We start from the raw sequence: 15,642 nt of genomic DNA, 5'->3' as shown, positions 1-15,642 counted from the left end.
AGCTAAGTGATAGAGCTCTCTATCATCAGATGCAAGGCCCTAGCTTCCAGCCTCAGCACTCCAAACAAAGACTTCCTGGAAGAAAGCAAGACATAAAGGCATGTGATAATCTATACAAATTTTATTTTGATATCAGTTTGTATGGAAACAAGCAGGTGTCAGCATTATGCAGGCACAGAAAAAGGGGAAAGAAAAAACCCCAGTGCTGATTCTCTTGTATTTACACCATTTGGTTTCAACAAGGACAGGAAGCTTTACTGTTAGCTTCCTGTGGGAACTCCAGTTTCTGCACCTTGCCTTGCTGCCTCTCAGCATCACGATACAACAGGGATTTCTGGGCCTTCAGCCGGCAAGCCAGGCACATGAAAATTGACTCCACATTCTGGCTTTCTTTGGGGTCCTTGGCTGATGTCTCAAACAAGAGCATGTTGTGGGCATCAGCAAATTTCAGGGCTAAGTTGGAGGGTACCTGGATCTGTTCCCTCAAGTCACACTTGTTACCCACAAGCACCTTTGGGACTAGTGCGGGCACAGCATGCCCATTGCATTCTTGGATCCACATTTTTAAGTTGGTGAAGGAGGTCATCTTGGTGACGTCATAGACAAAGACCACAGCATGCACATTGCGGTAGTAGTGCTCAACCATGCTTTTACGGAAGCGTTCCTGTCCTGCTGTGTCCCACACCTGAACCTGCAACAAAAACCCACATGTGAAGTCAGAAAAGGAAACATGAGCATATGAGAAAAAGATTAGTCTTAAAGCATTAGAAAATGAGGTTACAAGTCCGGATACAGCAAGTGGTTCTTGACAGATTAGCAGAATGGACCTATCTAAGCTCAGAGAGAAGTTTTAGAGTTTGCTAAGTTTTTTTTTTTTAATTTCTCCATGAAAATACAGAGTTGAAAAATCTAAGGGATCTTTTTTATAGTTTAAAATAGCACACAAGGACTGGAGAGTTGGCACAGTGGTTAAGAGCACTTGTTGCAGAGGACCCAGGTTTCATTCCCAGCACCCATGCCTGTGACCACAGTCCCAGAGGATTGGATGCCCTCTTCTGACCTTGGCTAGCACCAGGCATGCACATAGTGCACATTACATACATGCAAGCAAAACACTCATACACATAAAACAATGCAACTTTTAAATATTAGTAAAAATAGTATAGATTGGTCAAATATTCTGGAGGGCAATGTGACAGTTTTATCAATAATCTTAAAAATGTTTCACAACCCTTAAGATCTGTAATCCTACTTCCAGGAATCTGTACTAAAGACTTTGAAAAGGTAATCTCAAGTACTGTGAAAATATCTTGATCCCAATGTTATTTTTACTGAAGGGAAAATATTCACTATGAGAGAAATAGCACACACGTATGCACAGACACACACACTAAAAGTAATATTTGCACCAATTCACACCTGCAATTCCAGCACTCAAGGGTAAGGCAAAAGGATTGCTGTGAGTTCAAGACCATCCTGGGCTACATGAAAAAAAACTTGTCTTAAAAGTCCAGAGAGAAAAAGTGAGAAAGAGAGAGAACATATAATATTTTTCAGAACTGGTATGTTCAATTTTTAACTGGCCCAAAATATTTTCATAGGATATAATCTCAAATTAAAAAAATATTAAACAGAAACATATTTGTAGGAATGCTAAAATTATATATACCAGAATGTTAATGGTTATTTGAATATAGGTAATATTTATTCTCATTCTTTTTTTTTTTCCTTTCCCAAATTTTCTGGTTTAAAATACATGTTACTTTGTAGTGTTTTCTCTGCCATGGTTGTTGTTTTGAGACAGGGTTTTAACATATATACATCCCAAGCTGGCCTCAAACTAGTGATCCTCCTGCCTCACCTTCCTGAGCTCGGATTATATATATATATGGCATGCACCCCCTTACTTCACTTTGTGTTACAATATTAGAAACACTAAATTGAGTCAGGCCAGATTAACCATCATAAATCTGAGGCCAGCATGAACTACGTGAGAACCTGCTTTACTCCCATTAGAAAAGGAAAGCTTGCGTTAAAAATCTCACCATTGCAGGGCGGTGGTAGCGCACGCCTTTAATCCCAGCACTCTGGAGGCAGAGGCAGGCGGATCTCTGTGAGTTTGAGGCCAGCCTGATCTGTAAGGCAAGTTCCAGACAGCCAGGGAACATAGAGAAGTCCTGTGTAGAAAAATCAAAACCCCAAAAAACCAAAAACTTGCCATTTAGCTTTATTTGTTTGTTTATTTAAATGAGATCTTATTATATAGCCCAGCCTGCCTTCAAATTCATGATCCTCCTGATGCTGGCTGTTTTTCCATTTCTTTTTAAATCCACTTCTTTGTTATGGAAAAGATCATTTAATTTGCTCTATTTTTCTCCTGCATCTTGGATTTTGGGATAAAGGCCAACTTATGAAGAGAAAATCTGGTATCAGTAACACATGCACAGACGTAATTCCTAGGGGGGATACTCTGGAAGTCAACATATATTCAAGCCCAGTGTTATTTTCTGCGACATATTCAGGGTCTGGGACAGCAGATATTCATGCCCAGAATGATGGTCCAAGACCCTATAAAATCCTCAGTTATCAAACAAACTTTTGTTATGGCCACTAGCTTGACTACTGGACTTTTTAAATGAAGTCTATAGTCTTTATTAGGAATTAGCAGTCAGTGAGTGTAATCTTTGGAATATAATTGAATCTCTTTGCTGAGTGAAGATGTATAAGACCATCATTCTGAGTACCAGCTTCCATTGTCCTGGCTCTCCTTTATCATCCTCCAGGATCTTTTAGTGAAGCTCACTTCTAGCCTGTCTCAGCCTCCTTGTGTTGGGCTTGCTGATATTTACCAGCAGCCTCAGCTTCTGTTTGGACTCTCCCGGACCCTGGTCAGGCTCTCCTCACCGTGGTTCCGGACTACAGCAGTCATTTGGTTTCTGCATGTCTCCACTCCATTGCTCCCTGAATGTTGCTGTCTCAGTAACCACCTGCATCCCTGCTGGTACCTGTTTGCCACCTTCCTCTTCAGGAAATTGGGGCAGCCTCTAATGCATGTGGTGCCAAGTGGAAATAGTTAAGTCTGTCTTAATTTGACCCATCCTTACCGAGGTTCAAGATGCTCAGCCACATCTTTCTCAGTGCGTGTGGTCCACTAGTTCACCCTTCCACAGTAGATCCTGAGCCCAATCTTGTCCACTCCTAAAGACGCAGTTTATGCCTCTACCTTCATCTTCAACTCTTTCTTTAGGGGAAGAGGCCTTTTTGTGAGACAGGGTCTCTCTACTTAGTCCTGGCTGTTCTGAAACCTACTAGGTGAACCAGGCTGGCCTCGAACTCACGGAGATCCACCAGCCTCTGCATCCCAAGTGCTGGTATTAAAGATATGAGCCACTATGCTTGGTTCAAATTTTTCTTTTTTTTTTTTGAATTTTAAAAATCCTTTTTTTTTTTTGTTTTTTTTGTTTTTTGAGACAGGGTTTCTCTGTGTAGCTTTGCGCCTTTCCTGGAACTTGCTTTGTAGACCAGGCTGGCCTCGAACTCTCAGAGATCCTTCTGCCTCTGCCTCTGCCTCTGCCTCTGCCTCTGCCTGCCGAGTGCTGGGATTAAAGGCGTGGGCATCCACCGCCCCCGCCGCCGCCGCCGCCGCCGCCGCCACCACCACCACCCGGCAAGATCCATTATTTTATTATTTCTATTTTATGTGTATGGATGTTTTGTCTGCATCTATGCCTGTGCAGCACATGCATGCAGCACTTGCAGAGGCTGGAAGAGAACAACGTATACCCTAGAGCTGGGATTACAGATGGCTGTCAGCCACCATGAGGGTGCTGGGAATGGAACCCCAGACCTCTGGAAGAGCAGCCAATGATCTTAACCATTGAGCCCTGTCTCCACTCTCCCCATCTGAGAATCTTTTCTAACTTCTCTACCATTCTCTTTTCTTAGGAATTTTGGTTGTACTTTGGGTCTGCATCATACCATTTAGAATACATTTGTGTGTTGTCTGTTCCATCCACACTGCTGGTCTCTTGCTGACTAAACTGTAGGCAGTGTGTTTCAACTTTGGATTGTGCATCACTGAGGTAGTGTGGTGGTGGTGATCAAAAGCAGTTTGGGCCTGAGCCACTAGAACAGACAGCTCAGGTATCTGCCAAAGACATTTCAGAGAAAGCATCCAACTTTGATTACATACAAAATCAAAAATCCTCAAAGACTTCTTTGTTTCTATTAGCAGAGACAAAAAAATATGATTTCTATTCTTTCTATCTCTCTGGTGCTCTGAACAGGAAGAAAGAGAGGCAGATGGAGAGAGGGATGGAGGTCAGGGGAAGAAAACAGGCCTAGTACAGGAATATCATTTCCACTTGGCTCCAGATCTCCACTTCCCACCCCCACTCTCCAGTAGTCTTAACTCTTCCCTCTGAGTGAAGCTGAATCCCTGTCGGCCCTCAGGCATGTGGCAGATGCTTTAACACCATGAGCTCAGGATTCTAAAAATACCTGCAGGGACGCGGGTGGGAATGTGTGAGGTGTTTGAACTGAGTAAGGTTGGCTGTTTGGCTTTTCCTTGGCTTCCTAATTGTGTACACCACCCAAGTTGCCAGAACTGTAGGGAGAGCCCCTCTGCTGGATCTCGCCTCTGCCTTTCTGAAGCTACAAAGAAAGCCTTGAAGCTTTCATGTAGAGGCTTGGGAATTCAAGGGTAGTTACTGCTCCAATTCCAGCTCTATATCAACCACATCCGAAGTTTTTGCACCCCTGCCTGTGATGAGACATAAGCCCGGAAGCAGGCTACTCCCAGCAGAAAACACTAGCGGGTATGGCCTCAAAGCCTCTAAAACGGAAGTACACAAGTCAGGCTCCCTGGATGCACGGAATGGGCTCTCTGTGTCTGGGGATGCAGTTTTCCTGTTCTCAGCATCCTCACGGTCCTTTCATCCTTGCTAGGGAGTGAAAGGAGATGCTTGCCCTCCTCTTTCTTTCCTTCCCAGTGGACATGATTGAAGCTTGCCCCTTAGTTCCACATGCCTGAGATGCTCATCACTCTCAGAGGGCCAGTAGGGTACAGTGGAAGCAAACCAACTTGAATGTAAATCTCTCCCCAAACCTTGTGCTAGTTGTGTGTCCTTTCTCTACTTCAGCATCCTCATCTGCTATGTCTTGTTGGCATTGCCTAATACAGATTCCAGAACCACCCCCCCCCAGATGTCTAAATCATGAAAGCTCAAATGCCCTTTGTAAAACATTGTACTGTTTACACTTTACCCCACACACCTCCTTCTACATAATGTAAATTATCTCATATTTGATACAACTCAAATGATCAAAAGTACCTGTTGTAATGTATTGTTTAGGGAACAAGAAAAAAGTCTGTATATGTTTAGGTAGATGTATTCGTGTGCACATCACACACACACACACACACACACACACACACACACACACACACACACAAGATCTCATATAGATCAGGCTGGACTGCCTCGAACTCCTTATGTAATGAAAGATGACCTTGACTGTCTGATTTTCCTGTCTCTACTCCCTGAGTGCTAGGATTTCAGACACAGGTCACTGGGCCAGGATTATGTGTCAATGAGATTGAACTCAGGGCCTCATACTTGCTAGGCAAGCACTTTACTAACCGAGCTATACCCCTAGCCCCTGCTTTGTTTTCGAAATATTTTATTCTCAGTTAGTTGGACCCCTTGAGTACAGAAGGCCGAATGTGTACATCCTTTCTTCCTCTCAGGCCTGACCCCACTGAATCTACATGGACAGCTGACAGAGTAAGTGCAGCTGGCAAGAGCATTCTGCCTTCTACTTCGTAGCTGAGTAAACAAATAGTCATTCCTTAACTGAGCCTCACTTTCCTCATCTCTACAGTGGGAACTCGAGCTTCTCTGTGGTTGCTGGGATGATCCCATGAAATGATGAATGAGAAGACGCTTTTGTACGATGTGAAGTGCTCAGCGAACATTAGTGGTTACCATTGTCTGGGAGAGCACATCAACCTTCAGTACTGTGTCTCAGATCTACTGGTTCTCATTCTGGAAAGCTTGGTTCTAGAAGCTAATGCTAAGAGCAGCCAGTGGGAAGAAGCAGGGAGAAAGATGCATTGTCTTGCCATGAGTGGCTTGGATAGGCCCAGATTAATGAGGTGATGGGCAAAGGTTGAGGGGCATGGGGTGGAGAGCTGCCACATTCCTGCCTGAATGAGCTTCAGCAAGTCCTCCATCCCCTGCACACACTCTTAGCTGCTAGGAGACATATCATTCTATAAATGGGCTGTGAATGTCCTTTAGTTGGAGGCCAATGGCACAAGATAAAGGTGCAAAGAAGAGAAACCTTCAGTGGATACTCCCACGGATGATGGGAAAGTTTAAAAGAAATCTTTTCTTTATTTCTTTGCTTTTTTTTTCTTTTTGTTTTTTGAGACAAGGGTTTTTTGTGTGTGTGGCTCTGGCTGTCCTGAAATTAGCTCCATAGCCCAGGCTGGCCTCGAACTCACAGAGATCTTCCTGCCTCTGCCTCCCGAGTGCTGGGATTAAAGGTGTGCGGTGCAACCACTCAGCTAAAAGAAATATTTTTTTTTGTTAATTAGCTGGACCTCTGTATCTATGACACACACATACACAAAGTTGACACATCTGGCAATGTCAAGACAGAGACAAAGACAGACAGACAGGCAAACAGGCAGGCACACACACATACACACATGGGGGAGGGGAGAGAAGTAAAGGGAGAAGAGTAGAAGGAAGAGGGAAAGGAGGAAAGGGGGAGGAAAGGGGACACACACAGTGATGGATAATTAACCATTAAGCTATCTGACAGAAGATGGAAGCTTGGAAGCCCCTACAGAAGACATGATGTCATTCTGACTGCAGGCAGCTTGTAAGGAACACTGAGCTCAACCTCCTTGTACTTACTAATGTAACACAGAGCGGTGCTTTCCCCAGTGATCCGCAGAGGGGGAGAACCCTGCATCTGGGCCATGGCTGCCCAGATAAGTCTTGGCTGACCCACTGTGGTGATACTCAGCCTATGGGAGTACCCAAACTAGGCAGAAGAGCTACTTTCTGGAAATTGTACTAAGAATGGTTCAGCAATGCCTGCCCACCCCCAGCCCTATTCATTGGTTTCTGCTGCTTTTAGCCTGAGCCAGACACAATATGGTTCAGCTAAACCTGTAGGTGACACATCCATAATGCATATTGGTTATTAACAGAAGCTCCTCCCTTCCTCTGGGAGTTGGAAGACGTCTCCATCTTTCCTGGATTGATCAGGAAAAGCTGTCAGCTTTCCTGTGTTGTGTCCCTCCCACAGATAACCTTCTGGGTTAAATGGACTTAGGACTTATGTACTCTTCTAAGCCTGGCAGTGGGAAACCCAGACAGAGCGGCGGAAAAGGGATGAGCAGGCCCTCATTGTAGGCTTGATCTTGTTTGATCTGATAAGTCACTTTCACTTACCTAAGCTCCAGTTCCCTACCTATGAAATGAGGATTTGGGATTAGAGACTTTTTTCCTAAGGTCTTTTCTAGCTCGGGACACCTGTAATTCTCATGCCCAAAGTGAGACAGCCAAGATATGAAAAGTAAACTCCAGCTACTCTGTTGAGTATCTTGAGTGCAAGCAAAACAGATTTCTTGCTTGAATTTTATTTTTTTTAATTTATTTAGTGGTGCTGAGGCCATGACCCGCGGCCTCACATATGCTAAATACACACTCTACCATTGAACTACATCCCCAAACCTGAAGGCTCCGGGATCCTTGAGCCATAGCCTGGAGTTCCTTGCCTATATGCCTTAAGACTGACTGCTTGGTAGTCTCTCATCACTTCCAATCTAGGGGACTCGATATGACCATCTGAAGTAGAGCTCAAGGTAAAGAACAAGGGCTCTGGATCTCAGTTGGAACCCTAGCTACCACAAAAGATTCCTGAGCCTTTGGACAAGCTATTTCATCCATCTCAAACTCAGTCTTCCTATCTGTCAAAGGGGAATAATACAATTCCCAATTCTAGTCGGGCGGCGGTGGCGCACGCCTTTAATCCCAGCACTCAGGAGGCAGAGGCAGGCGGATCTTTGTGAGTTCGAGGCCAGCCTGGTCTAGAAAGCAAGTTCCAGGACAGACTCCAAAGCTACACTGAGAAATGCTGTGTCAAGAAAGAAAGAAAGAAAGAGAGAGAGAGAGAGAGAGAGAGAGAGAGAAAGAAAGAAAGATCCCAATTCTAGGCTGGCAAGATAGTTCAGCACTTGGCACCCAGTCTAATGTCCTGACCTCAATTTCTGAAACTCACAGGGTGGAAAAGAGAATGGGTTGCACAAGTTGTCCTCTGACTTCCACATGTATACTATGGAACATGTGTGACTTCAACACACACACACACACACACACACACACACACACACACACACACACACGCGCGTGCGCACACACGCATTACATGTAGATTTTTTTTTAATTAAAAATATTTTAGCAGTGCAGCAGTGGCACAGGACTTTAATCCCAGCACTCAGGAGGCAGAGGCAGGTGGATCTCTGTGAGTTTGAGACCAGCCTGGTCTACAGAGTGAGATCCAGGACAGGCTCCAAAGCTACACAGAGAAACCCTGTCTGAAAAAAAACTTTTTTTCTAATCTTAATTCCTAGGATGGCTTATCAAGTAAAACATAAAATAACTAGCTTGGGCTTTGTTTAGTCGATAAACAAAAGGGTTTTTTTTTCTTAGTTTAGACTTATTTTTATTATTTGTAATTATGTGTAGGTGTGTGCACATAAATGAATGTGTCTGCAGAGGCCAGATGCATCTAGAGTTGGGATTACAGAGTCCTCTGAAAGAGGACTTTTATGTGCTTTTAACCACTGGGCCACTTCTGCAACCCCAATAAACAGAAAATTTCAATTATTACCCCTAATTATTAGAGGCATTTCTTTTAAATTTTATATTAGATTTCTTTTGTGTGTATGAGTGTTTTGTAGTGAACATGTAGGTGCTCCTTTCCCTGAAACTACAGTTATGGATGATTATGAGTCACTGTGTGGGGGCTGAGAATTGAACCCAGGTCCTAGAGCGGTTGTTATTGCAGAAGGCCTGGGTTCAAGTGCTCTTAACCTCTGAGTTACCTCTATCAACCCATGGGGGGTTTCTTGAGTATGTGTTAACCAGGAAGTGTTGGATTGTAAATGTTATGAGGTACAAGTGGAGACATGGTGATTAGAGAAACAGATGGGGCTTCGGGCTCCTGAAGATAGTCCTGATAAGGAAGATGTAGCTCTGAATAAGTCAAATCAGGCATCCCCAGCAGAGGCTTCCATGTGTGCCACTCCTGGGATACAAGGGGGCAAGCCTAGGAGAGGTCACACCCTGTTCTAGAACTGAGGACAGCCAGTTGAGGAGTGTGTACCACTCCCCTGCCGGGGCTGTTATTTTATGATCTCTTTTATAAGCTGACAGCCTACTACTGCCGGCTGAACTCTAGGGCCGCCTCAGGCTGCCACACTGCACATTTCTCTCTCTCCCCCAAAGGACGACCAGCTTTGACAGTCATCTTGCAAGCAGTCAAAGCCTGGGGCACAATCTACTCTTTCTTCATCTCCTGCCATTTGCCATGCTCACCATCTTCCAGACACTCTGCTCACTCACCTGCCAGTTTTGGCCTTGGTGAGCTTACAAGAGAGCAGGTTCACCATCTCCCAGGTCTCGAGCGCCACTGAGGGCTCTTGCTGAATTTGTCCTCAGAGCTTCCTCCCTGAACTGTGTTACAAGGCTTTGTCCTCTTGAAAATATCATTTTCCCCCAAAAGCCCATATTAAGCACTTATCTGCACGTGGTATTGTGCTGATCTCTGTTTCTAGTGAGTCACACTGTCACAGGCTCTGCCCTCTGGGAAAAAAGGTCTGGGATATTTGGCAGAGACTCTGAAATCCAGTTTGGTTAAATACAGGGGTGACAGGAAGGCAGAAATGGTTTAAAATCCTCCCTAAGGCCATTGGGTAAGGACTCTATCCACTATTCACCTCCCACTCCCTTCCTCTCCCTTTTCCCCTAGACCCCACATACTTCTTTTTTCCCACCACTCAAATTCCAGATGACTTTACCACCATCCCCTGGCCTGTAAGTCCAGGGAACTCTTTAGTTCATTGTAACACTTGACTTTAAATAAACGATAACATTAAACATGAATGATTTTGAAGGTGTTTCAAAATGCATCCATTGATTTATTTCTACTTTGGCAAAAACAAACAAACAAACAAACATGTCTTAGACTTTCCAGTGTCTAATGGCCATATATTAAAGAAACTATACACCATACAGGAAGAAACCCTGACTTGTGCAAACATTCAACATGAGAGTCCTTGAAAAAGATAGGGACAGCTGCCTGCATTGATTTGAAAAGGACATGAAGCAATCCCCCTCTCCTCAGAAGTGGAAGAAGACAAAAAAGTTCAAAAGAGCCGGGAGGCTCTTCCTTATATTCTCCCAGTCTTCCTGAAGCACAGTGTCTGGGTTTGTTTTCTGAAGCCATTTGAAAATGCAATCATTTTAATCACCAAGAAATCTTGCACAATTGGGAATGTTTCATCAGTCCCTCCAGTTCCCCAGTTCTTCTCTCCACATCACTTAGAAGACAGGCCAGGACATGTGGCTGCTTCAGTTGTTTGACCAGCAAGAAGTTGACCTTTCCCTTTGGCCCTCCTTGGGGTCCAGCTACAGGCTCAAGCAAAGGCCAGCTATGAGTCTAGAGGAATTGGTCTTTAGTATCCCTGGTGCCTTCTTAGAAGATGTCCAGGAGACACAAAGCTGTCCTTGCCATGCCCTGCTTCCTGCCACCCCTCCCTGCACATTGTCTTACTGGGTTTCTACCTTTACTGCACTAAATGAACAGACACAATATTTTTGCTTGACCTATTTAATGAACTATGGGGAGAGAGTCAAGGCACGTCCCCTGGCCCTCAGATAAGTTGTTTTACGTCTCCCCAATAGGCCTTCTAAAGACAAATGCCAACGGAATGAGCAATGGGCACTTCGTTCATTAGGTTCCCCAAAGCAAGCAAAGAAACACACATTGGAGGGGACTGCCCCCGAAGAACAAGTTTTGGTGATTATGAAGAGCCAGCGGGTGACTCTGTCTCACAGCTCTGTGACACAACCATCTCTCCACTCCACCCCCACTCCAACTCAGCCCTAATCTGAAGTGTAAACTATAATTTAAAATAAAGCAGTTTTCACGCTCCATGAATTCCCAACCTTCCTAATGTCACAGGGCTTAGCCAAGATGATTTTTTTTTTTGCAGCCTATTGACACCCAAGAGGTAGATAAGACCTCAAGATGCCTAAAGTGCTTTGGGATCCATCCCACAAGACTAGCACCAGAGATGTCTCAGGCCTTCCTGTGTTCAGGGGTGTCTCTCCTGCCCCTGAACACAGGGGTCGAGGACAATTGCAAACCTGCTTTTCCAGGCAGGATCTCTAGGGTAAGAATGCAACCACTCTGGCTTGCCAGAAAAATTGGGTTAGGTGGGGATGGAGGCCCCCCGAAAGAAGCTAAAAAGGGGGTGAGGATGTAGCCAGGGTTTTGAGCTCGGCAGGTGGCGACACAAGCAACACTAGACATTTATTATCACTAGAGCTATACCTCAGGCGAAACCCCCTCCCAGGTCCCTCCCTTCCCGGACCTGACCAGCTGGATCACCTTGATCTTCTCGCCCTCGATTTCCACGGTCTTCTCCCTGAAGTCCACACCGATAGTGGCCTCAGTCTTGTCTGGGAAAGTACCCCCGCAGAAGCGGAAGGTCAGGCAAGTCTTGCCCACGTTGGAGTCCCCAATCACGATGATTTTGAAGATACGAATCTGCACATACTGGTCCATCGATGAGTCAAGCTCTAGGGATGTCAAACCAGCAGCTGAAGCGGGCTGTAAGCTCCCATGGCCCAAGATGGGCTGTGCCATCTCCCTGGGACAGGACCGGGGTCCCAACCCCACTCGAGGGTTCCACACAAAGAAAGCGGCCACGTTAGTGTGCTCAAGGCGAGAGAGCTTTGTGTGTGTATGTGTGTGTGTGTGTGTGTGTGTGTGTGTGTGTGTGCGCGCGCGCGCGCGCGTGTGCGTGTCTGAAGTGTGTGTCCGCCTGTGTATGCGTGCGCCTGCAACGTGTGTGCACGCGCACTTGAAGGGGGTGCTCTCACCCTAGGCACCCCTCCTCCTTCCCCAGTGCACCCTCCTTGCAGCTCCCAGGCGAAGACACAAAAGCTTGAGAGAGAAGAAACAGAGAACCGGCCGGTCTTGAGCCCCCTCCTTCTGCCTGTGTGTGAGCTTCAGGACTGCAGGCTCAGGCTGTGCCGCGCCTTAGCCTAGACCCTCCCCTGTCTGGACCCCAGGGACACACTGGAAGGAGAAAGCCCAAGCAAAACAGGGAAAGGGATGAGGAGAGTGGCACACGCCACCCCAGACGAGCCTTCCCTTCTTGTCCCCAGTTCTGTGGTGGGATTCAGGTTTCCCACTCCCACTTAACTTAGAGCGCATAGGGTCAGTGGGCAGTGAGCACAGCTGGGGAGGACAAAGAGAGCTGTACCCTAAGGCATCACTGGGGAGCTTCGGGTCCCGTGCAGCACTAGGCAGTGGTGGATCTGATATACCTCTTTCACCTCCACAGCAGCTGACAGCTGTGCCGCTGTGGTCCCCTGCCTCCCCCAAGTCTTAGGATAAAGAGGTGTTCAGTCTTCCTGAGTAAGCAGGTGCACTTTGGGGGCCTAAGGAATTGGGGAGGGCACTGACAGGACACCAACCAGTACACGCAGTGGCTTGTGGAAGGCCCCCATTCGGCTGAAAGGAGGCAGACATGGGGCACGGGTGTGAATGTGTAGGGGATGTTCCAGTTTCTGTCAAAGACTTGCCAGATGTAGGGGGGCGCGTACCAGGCGCCAACCTCCCCTCATCACACCACGAGCACCCACCCTCTGAATGTTCAAGAGGGCGGCTCCCATTGGCTGCTACTGTCGGTTGTGTTTGGCTGGCCAATGGGGAAGGCCCGCCGCGGGAGAGGGCCATCCAGAGGATAGGAGAGGGGGAAACTAGTGGGGACAGCTCCAGCAAAGGCGGACTTTGTTTCTGTAGCTAACCGTTACAGGCCCAGGTGAGGGCACATAGGACATGATATAAACCCCATAATTCCGGACACTCTGAGCCCTTCATAGAGCCAAAAGTTATTTCAGAATGGCGGAGTTTCAAATGGAATTGAGAATCCCAAGGAGGGTTCACCCACCCCCTAAAAGTGAATGTAGAACAAAGTGGTTGGGTCTAATTTGCCAGAAGCCTAGCTTATGCTTGGAAGATGATAAATGAATACAACTTTCTTACAATGTCAGAGGGCAGTTTCCAAAGGCTTGCTGACCATCACACAACTTGGTCAAGACCCGTATTCCTTCTCCCAAGTGAGTTTCGGATTCAGAATTAGTATGAAATCAACTTAGGTACAATTTGCATACAATAAAGAGCACCCATTTTATGTTTGTTTTAGGAATTTTCTCGTCTCCCTTATATTTCATAGACTGAGGTAGCACTAACATACGCCATTAGCATCCATGTATGAGATATTGCTAATGTTATCAAGGTCAGGGGTTCCAGCAGCACACATGAGCTGCCATTTTGCATGTGAGGCTGATCTACAAGGAAGAGACAATGTGATTAAATCCATTTCCTCTAAGGAAAAATAAAACAATTCAGTATCTCAATGATGTGTGTGTAAGCATATTGGAATGTGAATGTTCAGCCAAGTTCAAGTTATTCAAAATACAGTCTTCTACTTAATCTTATTCCTGAGTTAGGAGATGTATTTATAGCCCCTTATCATACATGTGGGCCACCCATTTATAAAAGCCTTGATTATACTAGTCAACATTAAAACCATCCAGAGAAGGAGTTAGTTAATCCAAGACCATCATTATGTATACCAACAATCATCATGGCACAGTAGTTTTGTTTTTCAATTGAGTGTTTTCTATATAATAGAAATTATTATTCGTTATTTCTTGTTTAAAAAAAAAAACTTCTGATGCCTCAAGTGATCTATACTCTTAGAAGAGTAACTGTAATGATAAGACAGGAGGGCTGGCACAGTTGGTACAGTGCTTGCCCTGGCAAGGCAGAAGCAAGATAATCAGAGGTTTAAGGTCATCCTTGGCTACAGAGTGAATTAGAAACCAGATTGGGCTATAGGAGACTGTCTCCAAAAAAAGTGAGGGGAAGTAACTATTAATGCCACTTATGGGTAGAATTTATGCTAGCTTACCTCAAGAAAAAAAGTTCTATCTACCTAAAATTATTCAGATGCTTCTGGCCAAAAAAAAAATTGTCACTGGGTCTACCTTTGTAAATTTAAAATATTGATTTCTAGAAATATGATATTTTGCGATGGGTTTTTATCCTAATGAAATGTTTGTTACCACATACTTTTGGAATTAGTTTAACGAGTATATTGCTAGGGTAAAAAGAGTAAAATACAGTTTTTAAGTAAAAGGACAAGAGAAACACCTCTTTGTACCTATCACAAAAAAACATGTATTTTGCACTTTTTGTTTTAATTATGCATTATTAAATTATTTAACTATATTCAGTTGTTTCATAATTGCACCTATCATAATTTTGATAGTATTTTTCCAAAACCATCTTTATCAGCAGCCATAATTAACTTTATATTAAACAAACGCATGTTTGTTATTAACCTTTATTATTAACCTGCTGTTGTTGTTAAAAGATTGCCTCTCACTATGTTATTCCAAGCTGACCCCTAAGCTGCTTGGATCAAGTGCTCCTCTCGCCTCAGTCCCTCAGTATACTATGGACTTCTAGAAATAACAAGGAGCAATATCTATGCTTTTAAAATATAAAATACATCTAGTTTATTCTGGAATTTATATTTTCAATATTAATCCCCCAAAGCAGATCTAGATTTAAAAAAAAGTCACTCTTGAGGGCTGGAAAGATGGGTCTGTGTTTAAGAGGACTTGTTCTTGCAGATGATTGAGGTTTAGTGCTCATCACCTACATGGTCAACTGTCCATAACTCTAGTTCCAGGGGATATGATGTTATCTTCTGAGATCTCTGAGGGCACCAGGTGTGCACATGGTTCACAGACTTACATGCAAGCAAAACAGTCATACATATAAAATAAATCTTTTTTTTTTTTGAGACAGGGTTTCTTTGTGTAGCTTTGGCTGTCCTAGAACCAGCTCTGTAGACTAAGTTGGCCTTGAACTGATAGAGATCTGCCTGCCTCTTCCCCCTGAGTGCTGGGTGGGATTAAAGGTGTGTACCACCACCACCACCACCACCACCACCACCACCACCACCACCACCACCCCTGGCAAAATAAAATAATAAATCTTAGAAAATGATACTCATTAATTACATTTTGGGGCTTTGGGGGAGCTGTTGGTTTTTTTTTTTTTTTTTTTTTTTGAGACAAGATCTCTCTATGTAGGAGGCTGGGCCTCCAACTCACAGAAATCCCCCTGCATCTGTGCCCCTAGTGCTGGGATTGAAGCATGTGACACCACATCCAGCTTGTTTTTATTTATTTGTTGTTTTGTTTTATGTTTCTTTTTCTTTTTCTTTCTTTCTTTCTTTCTTTCTTTCTTTTT

General features: G+C 44.7%; 1 protein-coding gene across 1 annotated transcript; it reads right to left on the bottom strand.

Annotated features, from left to right (window-relative positions):
* Positions 1-99: 99 nt before the first annotated feature.
* On the bottom strand, positions 100-12,285 carry Rab33a (RAB33A, member RAS oncogene family). The gene is made up of 2 exons (XM_036173885.1): positions 11,695-12,285; positions 100-691 (listed from the first exon to the last, which is right to left on the bottom strand). Exons 1-2 carry the CDS (start codon positions 11,950-11,952, stop codon positions 236-238), a joined length of 714 nt encoding a protein of 237 aa, XP_036029778.1. The 5' UTR covers positions 11,953-12,285; the 3' UTR covers positions 100-235.
* Between the last annotated feature and the right edge of the window lie 3,357 nt (positions 12,286-15,642).

The sequence above is a fragment of the Onychomys torridus genome, chromosome X (assembly GCF_903995425.1).
Source record: "Onychomys torridus chromosome X, mOncTor1.1, whole genome shotgun sequence".
Classification (NCBI taxonomy): Eukaryota; Metazoa; Chordata; class Mammalia; order Rodentia; family Cricetidae; genus Onychomys; species Onychomys torridus.
The sequence above is the reverse complement of the archived record's forward strand: the minus strand, read 5'-3'. Positions and strand labels throughout refer to the sequence as shown.